Source organism: Dendrobates tinctorius, unplaced genomic scaffold (assembly GCF_039654945.1).
Source record: "Dendrobates tinctorius isolate UK_male_01 unplaced genomic scaffold, ASM3965494v1 ptg000003l, whole genome shotgun sequence".
NCBI lineage: Eukaryota > Metazoa > Chordata > Amphibia > Anura > Dendrobatidae > Dendrobates > Dendrobates tinctorius.
Genome location: NW_027361671.1, coordinates 49,254,292 through 49,277,736, shown reverse-complemented (window position 1 = coordinate 49,277,736; position 23,445 = coordinate 49,254,292). Strand labels below are relative to the sequence as shown.

Here is a 23,445-nt window from a genome sequence, read left to right as displayed (position 1 = left end):
TTCGCCACCACACGACCCAGGAACGGTGGTCACCGCAGGAGGCACGCCTCCCAATCAACTTGTTGGAAATACGGGCAATCCGGCTAGCTCTGCGACAGTTTCATCCCCTTCTAGCAGGCTGGCCCGTTTGGATTCAGTCAGACAACGCCACGGCTGTGGCTTACATAAATCATCAGGGGGGCACCCGCAGCAGGGCAGCCATGCGTGAGGTAGGGCATGTGCTTCATTGGGCCGAGAGAAACCACTCGGCGATATCGGCAGTCCACATCCCAGGCGTTGAGAACTGGGCGGCAGACTTCCTCAGCCGGCAGGGTCTCGCATCCGGGGAATGGTCACTTCACCCCGAGATCTTCCAGCAGATTTGCCAACGATGGGGGACGCCGGATGTGGACCTAATGGCCTCCAGAGTGAACGCCAAGGTACCAGCATTTGTCGCTCGATCCCGGGATCCGCAGGCAATTGCCGTGGATGCGCTGGTTCTGCCATGGAACCAGTTTTGCCTCCCATACCTATTTCCCCCGTTGCCACTACTTCTGAGAGTCATCAAGAAGATCAAGGCGGAAGGGGTGCCAGTGATTCTGCTGGCCCCAGATTGGCCTCGTCGGGCATGGTACGCAGACCTGGTACAGCTACTTGCCGACGTTCCTTGGCGCCTGCCAGAGCGCCCAGACCTACTGTCCCAGGGCCCGATCTACCACCACTGAGATTTTCTATTCCCAACATCTTGGCCTTTCTCCAGTCCGGCCTAGACTCAGGCTTGGCTCCAAGTTCCCTCAGGAGACAAATATCAGCCTTATATGTTCTGTTCCAGCACAGGATTGCTACCAATCTGCAGGTGAAGACTTTCATTCAGGGAGTCTCCCTCTTGGTACCTCCTTAGAGGGCGCCCCTGGACGCTTGGGACCTTAACCTGGTCCTAAGTGTTCTACAGGAGGCTCCATTTGAGCCGTTACAGGCGGAAGGGGTGCCAGTGATTCTGCTGGCCCCAGATTGGCCTCGTCGGGCATGGTACGCAGACCTGGTACAGCTACTTGGTGCCTGCCGGAGCGCCCAGACCTACAGTCCCAGGGCCCGATCTACCACCCGAACTCAGGGGCCCTGTGTTTGACGGCTGGGCTGTTGAATCCTGGATTCTAACCCAGGCTGGGTTCGGCCGCAATGTGGTCGCTACAATGGTTAGCACCCGGAAGCCGGGCTCAGCACGTATTTATCACTTCACCTGGAAGGTTTTCTCCACATGGTGTTGGAACTATGGTTGTTCTCCACTGAGATTTTCTATGCCCAACATCTTGGCCTTTCTCCAGTCCGGCCTAGACTCAGGCTTGGCCCCAAGTTCCCTCAGGAGACAAATATCGGCTTTATCTGTTCTGTTCCAGCGCAGGAATGCTACCAATCTGCAGGTGAAGACTTTCATTCAGGGAGTCTCCCTTTTGGTAACTCCTTATAGGGCGCCCCTGGACGCTTGGGACCTTAACCTGGTCCTAAGTGTTCTACAGGAGGCTCCATTTGAGCCGTTACAGGCGGAAGGGGTACCAGTGATTCTGCTGGCCCAGATTGGCCTCGTCGGGCATGGTACGCAGACCTGGTACAGCTACTTGCTGACGTTCCTTGGCGCCTGCCAGAGCGCCCAGACCTACTGTCCCAGGGCCCGATCTACCACCCGAACTCAGGGGCCCTGTGTTTGACGGCTTGGCCGTTGAATCCTGGATTCTAACCCAGGCTGAGTTCGGCCGCAATGTGGTCGCTACAATGGTTAGCACCCGGAAGCCGGCCTCAGCACGTGTTTATCACTTCACCTAGAAGGTTTTCTCCACATGGTGTCGGAACCATGGTTGTTCTCCACTGAGATTTTCTATTAGACTCAGGCTTGGCCCCAAGTTCCCTCAGGAGACAAATATCGGCCTTATCTGTTCTGTTCCAGCGCAGGATTGCTACCAATCTGCAGGTGAAGACTTTCATTCAGGGAGTCTCCCTCTTGGTACCTCCTTATAGGGCGTCCCTGGACTCTTGGGACCTTAACCTGGTCCTAAGTGTTCTACAGGAGGCTCCATTTGAGCCGTTACAGGAGGTCTCTTTAACCTACCTTTCTTGGAAGATAGTATTTCTGGTGGCAATAACGTCAATCAGGCGGGTCTCTGAGCTGGCAGCTCTATCCTGCCAAGCTCCGTTTCTGGTCTTCCACAAAGATAAGGTGGTTCTTAGACCAGCTCCTCCCTTTCTGCCGAAGGTTGTTTCCTCATTTCACATTAATGAGGATATTGTCTTGCCCTCTTTTTGTCCAGCACCGGTACACCATGTGGAAAAGGCTCTTCATACGTTGGACCTGGTGAGAGCACTCAGGAGGTACGTGTCGCGGACGGCACCCTTTCGTCAGACAGACACGCTGTTCGTGCTTCCCGAGGGGCGCAGGAAGGGACTCGCTGCCTCAAAATCGACCATAGCCAGATGGATTCCTTTGACTATTCAGGAGTCTTACCGCATCAGAGGCACACTAGTTCCAGCAGGGATCAGAGCACACTCTACTCGGGCAGTGGGCGCCTCTTGGGTGCTTCGGCACCAGGCATCGGCGGAACAGGTTTGCACGGCTGTAACCTGGTCCAGCTTGCACACATTCGCAAAGCACTACAATATCCATACTCAGGCTTCTTCAGATGCGAGCCTGGGTAGAAGGATTCTCCAAGCAGCGGTGGCGCACCTTTAGACATTTAGACAGGAGGTGCATGTAGCTTGGATCGGTCACTCAACTTCCCAACCATGGACTGCTTTAGGATGTCCCACAGTACCTGTGTCCCCCAATGAGGTGAAGGAGAAACATGGATTTTTGTGATAAACTCACCGTAAAATCCTTTTCTCTGAGACGCTCATTAGGGAACACAGCACCCACCCTGACAGCCAAGTTGGCTTCTGTTTTGTTTAATTAACGTACTTTTTTGAATGATATTAGGGTGATGTTTTTTCTAGACATGTTACCTGCATTAAGGTTGATGTCTGATTTTTGTTTGATCTCCTACTGCTTTTGCACCAAACTGATTCCGCCCGCAACAGGGGAGAGGGTGTATACGGCGGAGGAGGAGCTAAGCTCTTTTTTTTCATTTAGTGTCAGCCTCCAGGCGGCAATAGCATACACCCACAGTACCTGTGTCCCCCATTGAGCGTCTCGGAGAAAAGGATTTTACGGTGAGTTTATCACAAAAATCCATGTTTTTTTTGTTTTAATTTTGACCATTTTTCTTTGTGAGAATAAAATACAAAATTTATTGCTTGGAAATTCGGAAACATGTTGTCAAAAGTTTATAGACTAAAAGAACAATTTTCATTTTACTCAAAAATATACCTAGAAAGAGAAAAATCAGACAAACTGAACATTTGACAAAATGGTCTCTTAATTTTTGCCAGAGCTGTATATACAAGATTGATCTCACAGGCCATTCTTGTGCACCTCACTTTTCTTTTTATAGTTAGTAGTAAAAAAAAAAATCCTTTACTAGGTTACTTAAAAAAAAACAAAAAAACCTCATTGAATCAATACTGAAAAATTGCTAAGAAGTAACGTTTCTCCTTGCGGAGAGTGACATGCCAGCTGTGGCTTGTCAAGGTAGGGAGACTTATTCGCCGTGCAATGCTCCTCTGGGAAAATAATATGCAAATTGCCTCTTCAGAAAGAAAGAGGACTTTTACTCTACAGCGCCACCTATTGGTAGTAGCGATCCTACAAGTCACAATCAACCCTTTAACGAGTCTTGTAGTATGACTTAGGATACAAGCCAAATCAGAATCTCAATTTGCAGACACGGTGTTTCGAGCTGTTGGCTCTCGTCAGTGCAAAGTATGAGATCTGATTTGGCAAGGTGAGAGGCTCTCACCTTGCCAAATCAGATCTCATACTTTGCACTGACGAGAGCCAACAGCTCGAAACACCGTGTCTGCAAATTGAGATTCTGATTTGGCTTGTATCCTAAGTCATACTACAAGACTCGTTAAAGGGTTGATTGTGACTTGTAGGATCGCTACTACCAATAGGTGGCGCTGTAGAGTAAAAGTCCTCTTTCTTTCTGAAGAGGCAATTTGAAAAATTGCTGTAATTTGTACTTACTCAGCAACCTTGCATGTGCACCTGCATCCATTCTTAGCTATCTTCTTGCTCATGGATTAATATAGATTCTTTGCCTGCCATCTAGTGGTGCAAAGAGGTAATTTTCAGTGTTACAAAAATCCACTTGTATGGTTACATTGCTCATCGCTATGAATTGAGTTGAAGATATTTATCAGTACAAATTAATCATTTATGCCTTAGAGGGTTATTTCTAAAGTAACAAGTTATCACTTATACATTGAATGTGGGATGACTTGTTGATCACTGGAGGTCTGATTTTTGGGACCCAAAAGCAAAACTTGGATCTCTTTTGTCTTATGGAGCCATAGGCACTCCAATCAGGGATTGGACCTCTGAATTCCCGGAACCGGGCACTGCAGCTCATGCTCGATCTCCACTCCACTCATGGTGTATGTTACTGCTGGAGAGTACAGCGTTCTGCTATTTTCAGCAGTCGAACATTCACTCCATCCAAGTTCTCGGGGTCACTATGTTTCCTGCAAAGCAGCATGTTAGCTCATATCTAAGGGACAGCATTTTAAGAAGTTCTGTAGCTGCTAAATTGAATAAGCGGTTAGTATTAAAAAGAGAGCATTTGTGACAAGCAAATCTCCTAAAAGAGCAGTGTAAACCTGGACCAGACAGTCTAAAAATGCCACATTTATCACTGCAGCACTTATAAAAAATATTATGTATCTGGTACATCTTTAAACTTTCTTCTAAGTCTACACCGCCTATTTGTTGGCATATTTTTTGCTAAAAAATTTTGTGCCAAAATTTTGCCAGATTGTGTTGCAGTTCAAGTCACATCACTTTCCCACTAAGCCACCAACTCTTGTCTAGAAAGGCAATAAAAAGTATCAAACACTTTTTAAGCTACTGTAGTCTAAAAAATCTAAACTTAAACTGTTGCTCAGAGAAAAGAGTCTGTTCGATAAAACCTATAGTGCAGCAGTGTGTGGTGTTGGTGATTGTATCTACGCACTGGCCATCCCAGGACTCATGGATGTACAGTAAAGGTCGCCCATGGTAAACAAAGAACGACTACACATATCAATATTATTTATTTCCACAGCACTTTACAGACATTATCATCGTTGTCCCCATTGGGGCTCACAATCTAGATTCCCTATCAGTATGTCTTTGGATTGTGGGAGGAAACCGGAGAACCCGGAGAAAACCCACGCAAACACGGGGAGAACATACAAACTCCTTGGTGGGATATGGACCCGGGACCCCAACGCTGTAAGGTTACAGTGCTAATCACTGGGCCCTCGATATCTTCTCCAGGACATACACGTACCGGTGCCATGCCTCTTTCTCTGTTCAGGATTTCTGTAGGTGATTGGAGAGTGCAATGCCATTGTCCATTGTTTCTTCTTTGCAGACAATGCCTGACAGTAAAGAAGTCGCTTCTTACCATTTTTCTCTGCTCTGATGGCCAATCTATTCCACTGCCCAACAATAGTAAAACCTGTAATAATCCTGTCTACTGAAGCAGCGTCTCACCTAATCAGTAATGTCCTCATTTACTCTCCATAGTGTTTTTCATGCAGAGCTTTGTGCGATCAATACTTGACAACATCATGATAAATTAAATTACTTGGTGTAACAAGATGGAAAGAAAAGCGGTCATAAACTTGAGCCTAATGAGCATGTGTAAGCAGCTTTTCTGTATGATGCTTGTGTACTGCCAGGATTGATATAGCGAGCCGGAGAGTGTTTGCTTGTCTGTAAAATCTCATTAGGCTGACGGTCATACATCATGCGGTAGTGCAGAATACAAAGATACTTATATTAACATGTTGTATGCAGACACTTTACTGATTTATTGCATGATTATCTTCCAAGTTGGCTACATTAGTAACAGTCGTCAGAGTTAGTGCGATGTTATTGCCGCTACTCCACCAAATTGTCTAATAAGGCTAAGATTTCACAAGCGGGGGACTGGTGTCTTCAAGTTATGAGAACACTGCGATAATTCTGTTATAAAAATGAATGAAGCATTGCTCTACTTTTACCTTCATTATGTCTCATCTCTGATTCCTTCTGCTTTTATAAATAAGAACTGATGGTACAGTAATGCAATTAATCAGTAAAGCTCTATAAATATAGCACAGTGGCTCAGTGGTTAGCACTGTTGCTTTGCAGCGCTATAGTCCTGGGTAGAGATGAATGATCGTCGAATCCGAATTTGCCATGTTTTTGCCATATTTGTACTATATTCATGCCAAATTTATGTTTAACGAACGTTTCCGAACATATTCGCTTATCTGTAAAGTAACTGTAAAGTGCTGCGGAATATGTTAGCGCTATATAAAAATAAAGATTATCTGTACTCCCATTAACTCCAATGGTGTTTGCTATGTTCGGCGAATATTGAAAATACTGCGACCATAATCTGAACCAAATATTGAAATATTCACTCTTATCTAGTCCTGGGTTCAAATCCCACCAAGGACAACGTCTGCAAGGAGTTTGTATGTTCTCCCCGTGTTTGGGTACTTCAGTTTCCTCTCACACTCCAAACACATACTGATAGTGAATCTGGAATGTGAGTCCCAATGGGGAGAGTGATGATGATGTCTGTAAAGCGCTGTGGAATTAATGGCGCTATATAAGTGAGTAAAATAAATGAATACCGTAGGTTCAATATCCTGTGCTAATTAATTTCTCAATAAATGTTTAGAGCCACCAGAGCTTTGTTTTTTTTTCTGATAAGATAGTCCAAATATTTTGTCTTTGGAGGTCACTTTTCAGTATAAGCCCGGTTTCACACTTGCGAGTGTGATGCGAGAAACTCGTGTGAGTCTCTCGCATCAATACCCGGAACTCGGGACCGGAGTGTGCGGCTGCATAGAAATACAGTGCCGGGTATTGATGCGAGAGTGTCACGCGAGTTCTCGCATCACACTCGCAAGTGTGACCCCAGCCTGAGACATCATGTCATAAGACAAAGATGTTTCTGATCAATATATGGCACTTTTATATATAATTTGTTTCCTCCACAGCAGGGCGAATCTCTGTTGATTTTTCATGAGGTTAGTGACAAAAAGATCAGAAACTAGATTTTATGAGAAAACAGGAGGTCTTGATCCTTTAATCTAGACTCATCAACATTAGTAACAGTAAGAAGGAAAAGTCATGGAGTTATGTAAATCACAGAATTGAGAGAGATGTTATGTAATGATATGTAAGTGATGACTATTTTCAAAACATCTTGATTGATTCAGTATCAAATATGAGTGCCACGTGCAGAAATACTTGTGCTCACATACCTTGGCTGCTATCAATGAGGTTTCTAATGGTTGTCTGAGGAATGTTCAGCCACTCAAAATATACTTGGGCATAAATAATAAAGATCCACTGCTGGCGGCTCCCTTTGCAATTGCCGACCAATGAAGTCCTAGATGTGCTCGATGGTAGACAAGTCCATAGACACTTCAGGTCATGGCAACACATTTAGGCCATGCAAGCTGCTCACAGTAGTATGAGCATCACGCTGCCTGGCTTTGTTGTGTTTAAAAACGTCTTTTGTGACACTTTGGAGAGTTGTCCGTACAACTGGTTACACGACCAAGTCAATGTAACTTCGATCTATTAGTCTACCTGCAATAAAGACCAAAGGGGTCCGGATACAGTACATTATGCCACCCCACACTATAATCGCTGGAGCGTGATTGGTGTGTCGTTCCCACATGAATATGATCCACTGACCTCACACAAGCGCTCATAAAGGAAGTTGGAGTGCAGAGCAAGAAGGTAAGGAAGGTAATGGAGGCTGGAATGGAAGTCTGTTCTCTTTAGTGATGAGGCCCGCTTTTGTCTTAGATGCAATGATAGCCAGAGATTGGTCTTAAGACCACATGCCTCTTCCATCTTGAAGGAACATTTATACTAGTCCTATTCAAGGTATGATGATGCGGAGTGGCATAATGTATGGTGGCCTTCCAGGTGCACCAACAGCTAGGCATCACATTGATTTCATCAGGGATCCAGTGGTGTGGCCATTTCTCCAAAGTGTCTCTGGAGCTAATTTTTCAATACAACAACCCCAATCCGTATGTTCCTCGTGCAACTGTGAGCAGCCTCTGTGACCTAAATGTGCTACCAAGGGCTGCTGCATCCCCGGACTTGTCGCCCATCGAGCACATCTGGGAAGTCATTGGTCGGTAAAGCATGTAAGTGTGTGTATTTCCGTGTGTGGTGCACGTACCCAATGCTGAATGAATCTGGATGTTTTGAAAATTTTGTTTTTCATTATTTTCATATCAGTAATATGATCCAGTTATTTTCATAGCTCAATGACTTTTCCTTCTTGGTGTTGTAGTTTCAGTGTGGAGGAGTCTATTTCTATCTCAGTCATAAGCAGCCCCTTCTGCCACCGAACGCTGATGAGTACTTGATCAGTACTTAGTCGCTCGATTTTTGGCAGTTTTTTCTTTTTTGTTTGTCCTGCAGCCTCGTTGATTAGTAACACAAATCACTGATCAACGTCCGTGCTTGCTGATTTCCACGACTTTTTTTGCCCTGATCCCCCCCCCCCCAATTAGTGCATGTGCTCCTGGCACATTACTTTCTTCTTTTCTGTGATATATTTACCCCTGTGCCTTATGGTGACCTTAATAAATAAATTAGTTTGTCAGGTGAGATTTATAGGTATATTTAATCTAAGAGCAGCATAATGTATGGGCAGAGATCCCGATTCCAGCAATGTATCACTTGCTCAGCAGTTTGCTGTAGTTTCAATACAATCAGTGTTTAATCTGCTGGAGATTATCACAGCAGGACTAGGTGTGGTGTGCCAGAGAGTCCAGCTAATCTGTGTAACCTCATTCTCACCATTGGATTGGCAGTTTGCTGACAATGTACAGTGTACACAGCAATCAGCTGTTTTTTGCCAGCTAATTTGAGAGCAGCGTAATGTAGAGACAAAGACCCTGATTCCAGCGATGTGTCTCTTACTGGACTTCTTGATGCAGGTTTGATAAAATCACCTTTTAGGCTTCATACAGACATTAGTATTTTGCATCTGTGTTTGTTTGTCAAAAACAAGAGTGGAACAAACAAAGAAAAACTATAATTTAAAAGCTGACCGCTGACTGTTCTGTAGTTTGGAGACATTTCTAATTTTGACACACAAATACTGATTAAAAATACTGATGTGTGAATGAGGCTTTATCAGCAGTAGATTATCAGTAGAGGACTATTAAACAAGCTACCACATAGTCCTCCATATTCATTATCTCTGAATAACCCAACTCCAACCACTGATTGTCAGCTTGCTGTGTACACTGTGCACAGGCAGAAAGCTGCCAATCATTGGTGTGGGCAGGGTTATACAGGGCTCAGCATTCAGAGAACTGCTAGATCTGCAGCAGAGAAAGCAGGGATTTTACCCAATCTGCAGCAGTTTAGTAAGTGACACATCACTGGAATCAGGGTTTCAGCTCCTACATCATGCTTCTCTCAGATGAGGTAGCAAAAAACTGGTGACAGATTCCTTTTAAAATAAGGCCAATGAAAGCTGTAACCAGAAAGGTATTTTCTCTTCAGCAGCTGCTGCAGGAGTAACATAGTATCACATGGGGCCATTTAGGCTTGGGTCCTCCACTCCCCAGTTTAATTTAAATAGCTTTGTTTTTTGCAATAAGAAAAAAATGTGCCTGGGTTTACAGAATGGCCAAATTCACATCATTGGCAGGTAATTAGGCTGTATAATTTGGAAACAACCTTGATAAGATGATTCCCATATATTTCTGCTTTCTTTCATGTCGTCCTCTTTCCAGAGAATAAAGCAGCAGAGAATAGGCGGAGAAGAAAAAGCCGGTTGTATTTTGGCACAAAGTCAGAATTCTCTTTAATCTTTCATGGTCAAGGCAGGAGGTTGTCATCCCGTGTTGTAGTTGTGTGAACTCACATGTGCAATTGGATACATTAATGTCATTATAGATTTCTGGATTGCTTGTCCCGGTGAATAGCTCCTGCTGGCTGGTGTCACTTTTATCTCCTGCTGTTGCTGATGTTTACCCTGCTCCATGCTGATCCCCAAATGTACCCTTGGATTAAAGTGTGAGAACTGACCTTTACAGGAGTATGCACACGAGTAGAACAATTCTGCATTTCAAAACTTTCACAACCTAATCTGATCGTTTGATAAAAATCACCTGTCACTGTTGATCATTTCCCATGATGAGTCTTGCTTTTTGACTTGAGTCTTACAGATAATAAAAGCACCTGGCTAAAGCTATTATCTAAACTATACACAACACCCTGGCCATGATATGTTAGGCTACTTTCACACTAGCATTTCCTGGAGTTGCGGAGGGATGTGCATGGCCGCCGTGAAGCTCTGCCCATGGCCGCACCTCCTCCGGTCAGCTCCGCCTATGGTCGCATGACGCTGCATGCGACCTGCGTACCCTATCTATAGCATTGGGTACGCAAGCCGTGCGCAGGTATGCGTTTGCCGGCGCATGCGTCCTTTTGACGGTGCGCCGAGTGCACCAAAATACAACATGGTGCGTTTGGTGCAGGTCGGCGCACCGTCAAAACGACGCATGCGGCGGCAAACGCATACCTGCGCACGACCTGCGTACCCAATGCTAAATATAGGGTATGCAGGTCGCATGCAGCGTCATGCGCCCATAGGCGGAGCTGACCGGAGGAGGTGTGGCCGTGGGCGGAGCTTCATGGCGGCCGTGCGCATCCCTTGGCAGCTCCAGGAAATGCTAGTGTGAAAGTAGCTTTAGTCAGCTCCCTTTATGTTCTGATGTTTTATTTAAAGGATCAGATTTCTAATCTGCCCGTATTGTAATTCATATATGTTAGTGGAATACTCTCATAGGTATATTAAAGGGAATCTGTCACCTCATTTTTGGCCTATGAGATGCAGCCACCGCCATCAGGGGCTTATCTACAGCATTCTGTAATGCTGTAGATAAGCCCCTGATGTAACCTGAAAGATAAGAAAAACGAGTTAGATTATACTCACCGGGGGCGGTCCGATGGGTGTCGCAGTTCGGTCCGGCGCTTCCCATCTTCTAGCGATGACATCCTCCTTGTTACTTCTGCCGCGGCTCCTGCGCAGGCATACTATATCTGCCCTGTTGAGGGCAGAGCACTGCAGTGCGCAGGCGCTGGGAAAGGTAAGAGAGGGCCGGTGCCTGCGCACTGCAATACTCTGCCCTCAACAGGGCAGAGTAAGTACGCCTGTGCAGGAGCCGCAGCAGAAGTAAGGAGGAGTCATCGCTAGAAGATGGGAGGAGCCGGATCGGACTGCGACACCCATCGGACCAGACCGGACCCCGGGGTGAGTATAATCTAACTCGTTTTTATCTTTCGGGTTACATCGGGGGCTTATCTACAGCACTTCAGAATGCTGTAGATAAGCCCCTGATGGCGTTGGCCGCATCTTATAGGGCAAAAATGAGGTGACAGATTCCCTTTAATGATGAAAAAATCAACAATTGAAAAAATCTAACACATTAATGTTTTAGTTTAAGAAACAATATATATATATATATATATATATATATATATATATATATATATTAGTGTACAATATGAAAAATTATATAAAAGGTTTTGATATTTTCTATAAACACTAGAGGGAGCAGCTGCTGACATTTGTCATGAAAACATAGTGGCAGATCACTTTACGACTACAGTAAATGTGGGCGGGATTTGTCTGATGTCATTCTTCCCATCCCCTTCTAGGTGTTTGCAGAAGGAGGGGGGAGGATAAAGTTTAGGATCACAGTGGTGACTGCTATGTGATGCTGACATGTGGTCATGTGGTATAATTAAGGATGGCTGTCAGGGATAATTCTGTTTTTTCTGCAAAAGAAAGAAGAATTGAAATAGTGCCCCTTCCCAACAGTGCAATATAAACATGCAGGGAATAATGGAATTCCTCCATTTTTTTGTTGGTTTTATTAACGCCATTAATTGTTTGATAAAAATGACCTGTCATCATGATTCTCCAGGTCAGTGTGATTACTGTGATCCAAAACTTGTATTGATTTTGGCATAGTTTGTGGCATCATTTTCTGAGACCCTTTATGTTGGTTTTATCAGTCAATCGAGATATGTTAGGGTTTTTTTGGGGGGGATAGAAGGGCAATGCACATTTTGTTTTTACATTTTTTTTTTTACCTTTTACATTCTCTTTTTTTTTACTTTTCTACATCACCCCTGCACACTGATTCAGCTCTGGTCAATCAATGTAAAGCCTCATTCAGACACCGATGATATATGGGGATGTCTGAGCGATGCTTTACTGCTGTGTCTCCAATGCTCATCAGAAGAGATGTCACTGGTTACTGCGCCCTGTACATTAAAGTTGAATGTGCTGTTAACACTGTAACCATTGGCAAAGTAATCGCTTCTTTACACTGACATAGCAGAGCTCAGTAGGTGTTTTGTACACAGCAGCATGATGATTACACTGCTATGGTGTGAACATTGCGCCAGTGAGAACACGTCGGCAGCCTGGTGCTATACAGCTAATGGCAGGTTACCGACTTTTCTCACTGCTGGAAGAAGTCACCACCGCAGCACTGATCAGAGCAGGACTCTGGGGGTAACTTCTTCCAGCAGTAAAAACAGGTCAGTATTCTGATATACTAATAAAATACCAAGCAGCCTGTTCTCGCTGCCTGGTGCCCGAACCTCCTGTCACTGCTGCAAGTAGCAGTGATGAAGGGGAACTGTAGCTCAGTGCACAGCGCTGGGCTACGGTAAGATGGCGCCTGGAACCATCTACATCAGTTCAGTGAGCATGGAGAGTTCACAGCGGAGGTAGCTACAATATAGGAGATGTAGTTGGACACTGATCACAGTCTCCTATAGCCTTGAGCTACCATATTTGTAGCATGTAAGTGTTGTGCTCTGTTATACACCAGCTAATAAAAATGATAGTTCCAAATGTCTGAAGAAAAAAATGATAAAAAACTAAATACTAGAATAGAGAATTTTAATTTGTTTTAAAAAATAACTGTTGATAGAATTAATAAAAAGTGTTATACCTTCCCTTTAAGGGATCACCCCTGTTATGTACAGTCTTATTGGCTTTGTCTGACCATGTAGAGCTGCTCCAGTTCATGGTTAGCAGATATCACAGCTCCTGGACAGGGAAGAATAACAATGTAATGAGATAACACAGCAGCCACTGATCCTGCTGCATCTCCACCCTCTGAGCTCATCACAAATCACGTCCGGAACATACAAGCTCAGCAGCTACCAGGAGCACCTACGTCACTGACTTGATTAATGATGAGCTCAGAGGGCTGGAAAAATGTCAGAAACCCTTGCTCCTGTGATAAAACAGGCAGGGAAATGTGTTACCTCACAGAAAGAACCAGCTTTGTGCCCCTGCTGTGTTGCCTGTGTAGTAGTCATAAGTGAATTGCACTTTTCCCCTGGCCAGGAGCTGTGTTATGTGACCACCATGAACTGGAGCAGCTCTGCATGGTAGGACACCGCAAATAACACCGTACATAGCAGGGCAGTTATAAGATTATCACATTGAATTATGCAGTGTATTATTATTACACGATTTATTAAAGGGAATCTGTCACCCCTTTTTTGACATATCTTGTAATGATATCATTCAATTGTGTGTCACATAAGGATTCTCTTAGTACTTTTGCTTCCCCCTGACCCCGCACCTTTCATGCATAAATACCTTTTTTATATCGATTCAGATGTATGTAAACTGCTGCTGTCTGGTCCGCTGGGCTGGGCTTATTCAACTGCTCACGCCCTCCCTGTCTTGCTCTACGCATTTCTTCTTGTGTAGAGCAAGACAGGGAGGGGAGGAGCAGTTGAATAAGCCCCGCCCATCGGACCGGACCGTGGCAGTTTACATACATCTGAACCAATATAAAAAAGATATTTATGCATGAAAGGTGCGGGGTCAGGGGGAAGCAAAAGTACTAAGAGAATCCTTATGTGACACCCAATTGAATGATATCATTATATGATATCTCAAAAAAGGGGTGACAGATTCCCTTTAAGTAAATAGTATTTTGAGGGACACCCCCTTTAAGCACATTTAACTACTCTTTAATTTTGATGCACCCTCATATTCATCTCTTTTTGTGTTCATATAGATATATGATGCGTGCTGCATGCAGTTTCTGTTTAGTCAGCCAGTTATGCAACTGGGATTTATGTTTTTTGAGGTTCCGTTGGCTTCTATTGGGGATACACAATCCCAACATGGACTATAATAAACTATGCTGCACGTGTACAGTACAGATATAAAAATGGCTGTGTATATTGCTTCCTCAGCTGTTAATGACTGTCTATCTATTAAAGACCTTCTGAATGACAAGAAATATACAGATTATACACAGTCTGTAGAATACAGGCCTTTTCTTTGTAAGCCAAATGTTTCTATTATGGATGTTTTCCTGTTGTTTCTTCTTGTTTCCCCAGTAATTCACACATCAGACTTTCGTTTTTCCAAACCGACTATGCAATTCTCTAAAACAAGCACAGCGGCAAAATGACATAGTAGCAAAAGCATTAGTCCCATGATTGCACTTTGCACTCGCTTCAGTGGAAACATAAAGAATTCATTTATTGCAGGTTACGGCAGGAAAATGACATGGTGGATTCTGCTCCACAATGGGAAGCTGTATTAAGAAGGCAAAAAGAGAAGAACCAAGGCGACCCAAATTTCCGGAGGTCAAGACATCGGTCTCGATCGTATGTTAAGTTTAAATGTACAGTTAGTTTATAGGTCCTGATCCATTTTTCTCGCTCACCGAACCTGAGTAACTACATTTCTTTTTGAGCGAGACGGCGTGGTCCATTGCTCAGTGATACTTGTGCAAAGAGTTATTATCCTTAGCCCAATAAATAATTCTCCTATCATGGTGACTAGTAGGAGGGTTTTATTATCAGCACTTAATGCACTGCTTCAGAGTTTATTATTTCAGCTCTGGAGTGGCGCCACTAATGTAAGTTCCCTGATCCTAGTATTATACCTACCATCCGCCATCTTCTGCTCTTCCCGGCATCGCTCTGGTCCCTATCCGCAATCTTGTAACCACAACTTCTGACTGACCAGTAGTTGGAGGTAACGATCAGAAGCCAAGAGCCTTGTGCTGGCTCGTACAGATGTAGGCCACATTCACAAGTTCAGGATTTGGTCAGTATTTTACCTCAGTATTTGTAAGCCAAAACCAGGAGTGGGTGAAAAATCCAGAAGTGGTGACGTGTTTGTATTATACTTTTCCTTTGATTGTTCCACTCCTGCTTTTGACTTATGAATACTGAGGTAAAAAACTCACCAAATACTCACCGTGTGAACGTGGCCTTTACATTGTGTAATGACTTCCAGCTCGCCTAGCAAACACTGAAGCGATACAGCAGGTTACAACCTGCAGAAGAACGACCGGAGCGGCAGCGATAACAGAAGAAGATGGAGGCTGATGAGTATAATACCAGGGGCAGGGAAATTAGATTAGTGGCACTACTCTATAGGTAAAAGGAAAAAAAAAACACTAGAGTGGTGCTTAAAGGAGTATTCTTAAAGGGGTTTTTCTGTTCCATTTTAAGAGAACCTGGCTTCAAGTTATTGTAGAGAAACAATCCGCCCTGTACTCACCTTCCCCAGGTCCACTGGTGTGCCTGGTGTTTGGCATTGGATGTGGCAATGACATCACATCAACAGTGAGACCAGTAGCTTTGCTATTGCAGACAGGACGCCCCCGTCAGAGCCGCTCAGTGCACTGGTAGGCTATGGACATGGCGTCAGCGCCACATCCAATGCCAGACACTGGGAGTGTAAGTGGAGACTCGCCAGTGGACCCACAAAAAGTGAGTACAGCGCTGTTTATTTCTTTATAATAATTTTCAGCTGGAGAAATTAATTTATTAAATGTGAACAACCCCTTTAATTCTAGTTGGCGCTTTAACACAGCACAACACATTAACAACAAATGTCATAATGGACTTTGTGCATCTCTGATTTTTAATAAGAGCTGATACAAATCTAATGGTAACTGTAGAGATAGGTGATAATCGTCAACTGTCTTAATGGAACACTAAACAAGAATTGAATGTTGAAAGTGTAACTTTCAGGAGAACTTGCAGCAGAATGTCAGCGTCTGCCTCTAGCTCTTCTCCTCACCTCTACATAGAACTTTATAAGCACTAACTGCCATCTCTTATCTCAGTAATGGAAAAATCTGTATTCACTGAAGACAGATTTTACCACTGAATAGAATGAATAATGAATCCAGGAGGAGAAAGAACACGATTTCTCTAATCAGATATATTACAGATATTTTTAAGCGTTCTTTGCTACTCAGAAGAGATTTATAAAACATATAAATCTCTGATCTATCGGATCACTATGGCATGAAACGAACAACGGTTCTGCCGGTAAATAAATCCTTAGTAATTCATTGATTTTTTTTTTCTTTCTTTTTGTCAGGAGAAGCCCAGATGTCCAAGCGAAAGAAGAACTGTGGAAACATATTCAGTAAGATTTCACTATTTCCTCTTGTATTGGCAGAAGGTTTCTTGTGTTTCAAACACAAAAGAAATAATTGTACTCTAAGAAACCTACTAATATTATTGTGGGACAAGAAATAAAAGCCTCCCTTTATACTCCTTACTCCCCATCATCAAATGCTTATCCCCAGTAATAGCCCCCTTGTATAAAGTCTCATTCCTCACACATTAGTCCTTATCGCTTCTTATACTGCTTCTTTGGGGTCTTGCTTTCTATAAGAATACCAGCTGACTTTGAAGTCTTTAAGGTAACACTTCATTAGGAAAAGAGCATGCAAATTTGCTGTCTCCAGGAAGGAAATAAAACTATCTTGGCAGCGCCACCTATTAGAGGTAGCCAGCCTGGAGGTCCATGTACTGCCATTTAAGCCTTGCAATGTATTCATACATCCATCTACTAGGTGGAACTACTCAGTTTTTATTTCTCCTATCCTTGAATGTATATTTTCTTCTGTTCATATCCACTAAAACCAGTCTGTCCAGTGATAATGAAGCTGTGATTACCTACAACAGAGAGGCTATTGACAATAGAAAATAATAATGGGCTTGTTCCGAGTGATACAACCATTGTAACCAGCATTTCCTAAGTAAGGATAGGTATAGATCTCTGCTGGTTGAATTTATACTGGCTTGCAAAAGTATTCAACCCCATTGGCTTTTACTTAATTTGTTACATTACAACTTGTGTTTAAATATTTTTGTAATCCAATTTGTGTGTGATGCATCAGCACTAAATAGTCTAAGTTGGTGAAGTGAGAAAAATATAGACAAAAATTAAATTTATGGGATGAAATGACTAAAAAGGTAACCCTGAAGGAGTTGCAGCGTTCTCAAGCAGAGACTGGAGTATCTGTCTGTACGACCACAATAAGTCGTACACTCCATAGAGGTGGCCTTTATGGAAGAGTGACCAGAAAAAAAGCATTTACTTACACTGAAATTGTAAGACTTGTTTTGAGTTTGCCAAAAGAAATGTGAGAAACTATCCAAATGTATGGAGGAAGGTGCTGTGGTCAGATGAGTCCAAAATTTAACTTTATGGCCACCAAGGTAAATGCTATGTCTGTGGCCCAACCAAGACAGCTCATCACCCCAAGAACACCAACCCCACAGTGAAAGATAGTGGTGGCAGCATCATGCTGTGGGGATGTTTTTCAGCAGAAAAATATCCAAGTCAAGGGAAGATGGATGTCCAAAATACAGGAGTATTCTTGGGCAAAACCTGTTTATCTGTTAGTGATCTGAGACTGGTATGGAGGTTCAGCTTCAAACAAGACAATGACCCAAAGCATACAGACCTTAATGCATTTAGAGAGTCTGTTGTCAGACGTGAAGATTGCTGTTCACCAGAGGAAACCGTCTAACTTGAAGGAGCTGTAACAAGATGTGGAAAGCTCATAGAGACTTATTCAAAATGATTTGTAGCTGTAATTGTTGCAAAAGGAGGCTCTGCAAAGTAATGACATTAGGGGGATGGATAGTTATGCACACTGAAGTTTTCAGTTATATTGTCCTATTTGTTGGTTGCTTCACAAGAGAAAGAAAAACACATGTTAAGAGTTGTAGGCATGTTCTTTACATGAATTCATGCAAACCCTCAAAAAGACCAGTGAAATTCAAGGTTGTAAGGTAGCAAAACATGAAAAATACCAAGGGTGGTGAATACTTTTGCAAGCCACTATACCTTATGTCACACACCTTATATATAAAGACTGTGCCATGGACAAGTTGACGATGTCACACACAAATTGGTACATTAGGATCTGAAATTTTTCAGTTCTAAACTTCAAACCTGGAAAGTTCCTGACCCGTATAACAGCAAGATCTAATGTGTCCCAAATCTACTGCTAGCATAGCAATAGAGAAGCAGTTTATTAAAGGAGTTGTCTCACTACAATCTTGTCCAGTTTTTTTTTGTCTGTGTGTTCTGTCCATGCTTTTTACTGATAAAACACGTAGCACTTATGGTAGTTCATTATCCTGGGGTTTTTAGTCATGAGGACAAGATGCAAGTCACAGATCAAAATCACCCATACTAGTATTATGGGTCAAGTATTTGGAAATCAAGGCAACACATGGATTTTTAATATTGCAAAGGGTATGAGAAGCTTTCCAAAGTGTTTTTTTTTCTTTGCATACGAGAAAGACAGTGATGGTAAAAACAGACACACTGACGAAACACAGCTGAAAATCTGATCTAGCAGACTAATTAAAATTGTTTTTTTTCCCATATATGAGAAAATGTATGGACATCTGAATGGGGATTTTAACACAGGTATATTCGCCAGCAGGGTGGCTCAGAGGTTAGCACTGATGCTTTGTAACTATGTGGTCCTGGGTTCATATCCAACTAAGGACAACAGGAGTTTGTATGTTCTCCCTGTGTCTGCGTGGGTTTACTCCAGATTTTCCACTCCAAACATAGTGATGGGAAATATAGATGTGAGGTCCAATGGGGACAGTGTCAATAATGTCTGTAATGTGCTGTGTAATTAATGGCGCTATATAAGTGAGTAAAAATAAATTATTGCTGGTTGCAATTTCTGCCTAGAATAAAACAATGGCTTGGCCTGCATCGTTTGGCGTTAAGAAACAGCCGCTTTAATATAAGCTTCTCAATTTATCAGCCGCAGCATCTACTCTAAAGGGAAAAATAGTCAGAAAGTAGAGGTGCTGATGATGGCTGCGGAATAAAAACCAGTCCATTACTGTTCTACCGCATACAGAAACTAAAGGACAAAGCTACCAGTGCCATCAAAAGCCACTGGCAAAATGTAAGACTTATGGCAAAGTCCTTCAGCTGTGCTCTAAATCTGCATGTATGTCATTAGTTACAATTATCAGTCGTGCAGTAGACATGTTTATATGTAAGTACGCAAATATTCAGATCTGGAAATTGTTCATTTGCAGGAAGGAACTGGTCGACCCCTCAGGTTTATCCACAGAACAATTAAAGGAAATTCCATACATGAAGATAGAGTAAGTGAATTAACCTTAAATGCTCCCTTGCTGCAAGCTGAAGGCCTCTTAAAGTAATACTGCAAGGGCGAAAATGTGTTCCTCAATATGAAACTGCGTAATGCAGATGGACAGTAGTGTCATAGCCACAAAATCTACCATTGTGTATACAGCAACAATGCAGTCACATGTGTCTTCATGGTTACAGGCTATAAACAAACCTTTTGTAATTTTAATTTGTAATCCTACAATTTCCTGAACCTGCCTTCTCTTCCATTGACTGTCAGGTTAACGAGAAGAGGAGAGAGAATAGGAAGAACAGAGTTAAAAAAAAGAAAATGCAGATTAGGTTACACTCAGTCTGTGAATTTAGGGCTCTTTCACAAATCAGTGTCTTCAGTACATGTGGTGACAGTTTTCTCATGTACCGGAGACACTGACACACGTAGACCCATTCAAGTTAATGGGTCTGTGCACATGTCAGTGTCTTTCCACGGACCGTGAGCCCGTGTGACCCACATGTAGACATGTTCATTTTTAACCATCAGCAAGGACCGCAAAACGTCCCGCACACGTGCACTCGGATAACACACATGTATGTCATCCATGTGACACGCACCAGCACCAGGGAAGAAGTGCTACAGTAAGTGCTGCTCCCTGGCGCCGGGTGCTGAAGACCGCTCTCATCATTCTCCCCTGCTCTGCTAGCGATCAGTGCGAGCAGGGGAGAATGATGAGTTATATTAAAGTGAGAACAATGACAGCAGGCTGCGGCTGATGGGACTATCACTTTCATTACCCTACACCTGCTGCCGCTAATAACAGTGTCAGTAGGAGCGGCTGATGGGAGTATTCATCAGCCGACTCCTGCGCTGCAAATATATGAAAAACCCGGCGTGGGTTCTCCTCTTTTTTCTATAACCAGCCAAGCAAAACTCACAGCTGGGGGCTGCATCCCTCAACTGTCAGCTTCAGCAAAGCTTGTTATCAAGAATAGAGGGGTCCCCACGCTGTTTTTTAAGTTAAATAAATAATTTTAAAAAACGGCGTTGGGTCCCCGCATTTTTGCAACCAACCTTGCTAAAGCTGACAGCTTGGGGCTGGTATTCTCAGGCTGGTAAGGGGCCAGGGATATTGACCCCCCCAACCTAAAAATAGCAGCCTGCAGCTACTCAGAAAAGGTGCACCTATTAGATGTGCCAATTCTGGTGCTTTGCACGGCTCCTCCCACTTGCCCTGGAGAGGTGGCAAGTGGGGTTTATATTCGTGGGGTTGATGTCACCTTTGTATTTTCTGGTGACAAGTCCACGGCTTATTAATGGAGGGGCGTCTATAAGACACCTATCCATTACTAATCCTAGAGTTGTATTGTAAGTAAAGACACAGCCGGAATAAAGTCCTTTATTAGAAATAAAACAAAACAAAGTATTCCATTTTTATTTAGAAATAACAAAGTTATACTCTAACGCCTATTCCACCGAAGCCCTCGTCTCCTGTAATAAAACTAAAATAAAAAACAACAATATCCCTCATCTCTCCGTCGTTCTGTCCTACGCTGTAATCCACGTGTGGGGAATAAATAGTTTTCAACCTGGACAGTGCCAAGATGCGACCGTCCAGGCTGAAAACCACTGATGAATGAGCTGCTGCGAGCGCAGCATCAGTGTCCAGCAGTGACATCATCGTTACCGCCGGTCAGTGAGGCTGCGTTCCCAGCAGGGCTGAACTGCGGTGACCTCGGTACCGTGGGAAAAAGTCAGTGATTAGGTCACCACAGTTTAAGCTCAGTGTCTTCACAGCAGATCACTGAGAATTTTTCACAGTGATCTGCTGTGGAGACACTGAGCTTAAACTGCGGTGACCTCATCACTGACTTTTTCCCAAGGTGCTGAGGTCACCGCAGTTCATTTCCTGGCTGGGGTCGCAGCCTCAGTTGACCGACAGTAACCACGATGATGTCACTGCTGGTCACTGATGCTGCGCTCGCAGCAGCTCATTCATCAGTTGTTCTCAGCCCAGATGGTCGAATCTTGACACCACCAAGGTTGAAAACTATTTATCCTCCACATATGAATTATGGGACAGAACAACAGAGAGGTGAGGGATATTGTTTTTTATTTGAGTTTTGTTACAGGAGACGAGGGCTTCAGTGGAATAGGCGTTGGGTGAGTATAACTGTTAATTATTTTTAAATTAAATAAAAATGTAAAACTGCGTTTTGTTTTATTTGTAATAAAGGACATTATTCTGGCTGAGTCTTTAATTACAAAACAACTCTAGAATTAGTAATGGATAGGTGTCTTATAGACGCCTCTCCATCACTAAGCTGTGGACTTGATGTCACCAGACAGTACAAAGGTGACATCAACCCCACAAATATAAACCCCAATTGCCACCGCTACAGAGCAAGTGGGAAGAGCCGGGCAAAGCGTCAGTATTGGCGCATCTAATAGATGCGCCTTTTCTGGGCAGCAGTGGGCTGTTATTTTTAGGATGGGGGGTCACTATCCATGGCCCCTTACCGCCTGAGAATACCAGCCCCCAGCTGTCTGCTTTAGCAAGGCTGGTTGTCAAAAATGTGGGGGACCCCACACTGTTTTTTTAAATTATTTATTTAAATAATTAAAAACAATGTGGAGATCCCTCTGTTCTTGATAAAAAAAATCTTTGCTGACAGCTGAGGGTTGCAGCCCCCAGCAGTGAGTTTTGCCTGGCTGGTTATAGAAAATACAGGGGAACCCCAACCGGGTTTTTTCATTTATTTATTTACAGCGCAGGAGCCGGCTGATGAATACTCCCATCAGCTGCTACTGCTGTCACTGTTATTAGCGACAGCAGGTGTAGGCTGATGGGAGTAATAGTTCCATCAGCCGCCGCCTGCAGTCATTGTTCTCACTTGAATATAACTCTCATCATTCTCTCTTTCTCATGCAGATTGCTGGCAGAGCTGGGGAGAATGATGACAGCCGTCTTCAGCATCGGGGAATAGCGCTTACTGTAGTGCTTCTTCCCTGGCACCCGTCCGTTTGATACTGATGTGGCACGCTGTTGCCACACATGTACCGCAAGTATTACACACATGAACACACGGACACTGACATCTCTGGTACCGATTTTTCCGGTGCCAGAAATATCAGGTTGTGTGAAACCGGCCTTAGTCTGTAAATGTGGAGACTTATTGACCTGCATTTGAGCTGAAGACACAAAAAAAGATATAAAAAAAGACTTTTTGCGAAGTTGCTATCCTGTCTATTGTATTATTGTTTGAGGAATAAAAAAATAGTTGCAAAAGTGTTCAATCCTTTAGGATTTGAATTGTGTTGTGAGAGGAAACCTCTGTTAATCTCAAGACTACTGGTTTCCTTTAAGAGGTTGTCTGGCTAGAAATGTGTTACAATAATAAAATAAGCCTTAGTTATTCAAATTCTCCACCCCTTGACACTTCAGAACCTCTGGTCCCGGTAGTCCGGCACTGGTGATATGACAGTAATATCATTCAAATGACCTAGTCACATGATGTCATTGTTGCAGGAGGTGCAGGGACCATTGGAGTGACATTGCTGGTATGGCAGGGTATCAATAGGTACACACGTGGTCAAAATTGTTGGTACCCCCTCGTTTATTGACAGAAAAACCCACAATGGTCACAGAAATAACTTGAATGTGACAAACGTAATAATAAATCAAAAATCTATGAAAATTAACAAATGAAAGTCAGACATTCCTTCCACAGAATTACAAAATAAAATAAAATAACTCATGAAATATTCCTGGACAGAAATGATGGTACCCCTGAAAATAATGTGACAAAAGGGACATGTTAAATCAAGGTGTGTCCATTAATTAGCATCACCGATGTCTAC

The 23,445-nt window shown here is 43.3% G+C and overlaps 1 protein-coding gene across 4 annotated transcripts in view; it reads left to right on the top strand.

Annotated features, from left to right (window-relative positions):
* EPB41L4A (erythrocyte membrane protein band 4.1 like 4A) overlaps positions 1-23,445 on the top strand; it is a 591,957-nt gene that overhangs the window by 552,687 nt on the left and 15,825 nt on the right. For all 4 annotated transcript variants that reach the window (XM_073550667.1, XM_073550634.1, XM_073550632.1 and 1 more), the window contains 3 exons: positions 14,690-14,809; positions 16,545-16,592; positions 19,535-19,603. In XM_073550667.1, the coding sequence (XP_073406768.1) occupies positions 14,690-14,809; positions 16,545-16,592; positions 19,535-19,603 (237 nt within the window). The remainder of the gene's footprint in view (positions 1-14,689; positions 14,810-16,544; positions 16,593-19,534; positions 19,604-23,445) is intronic.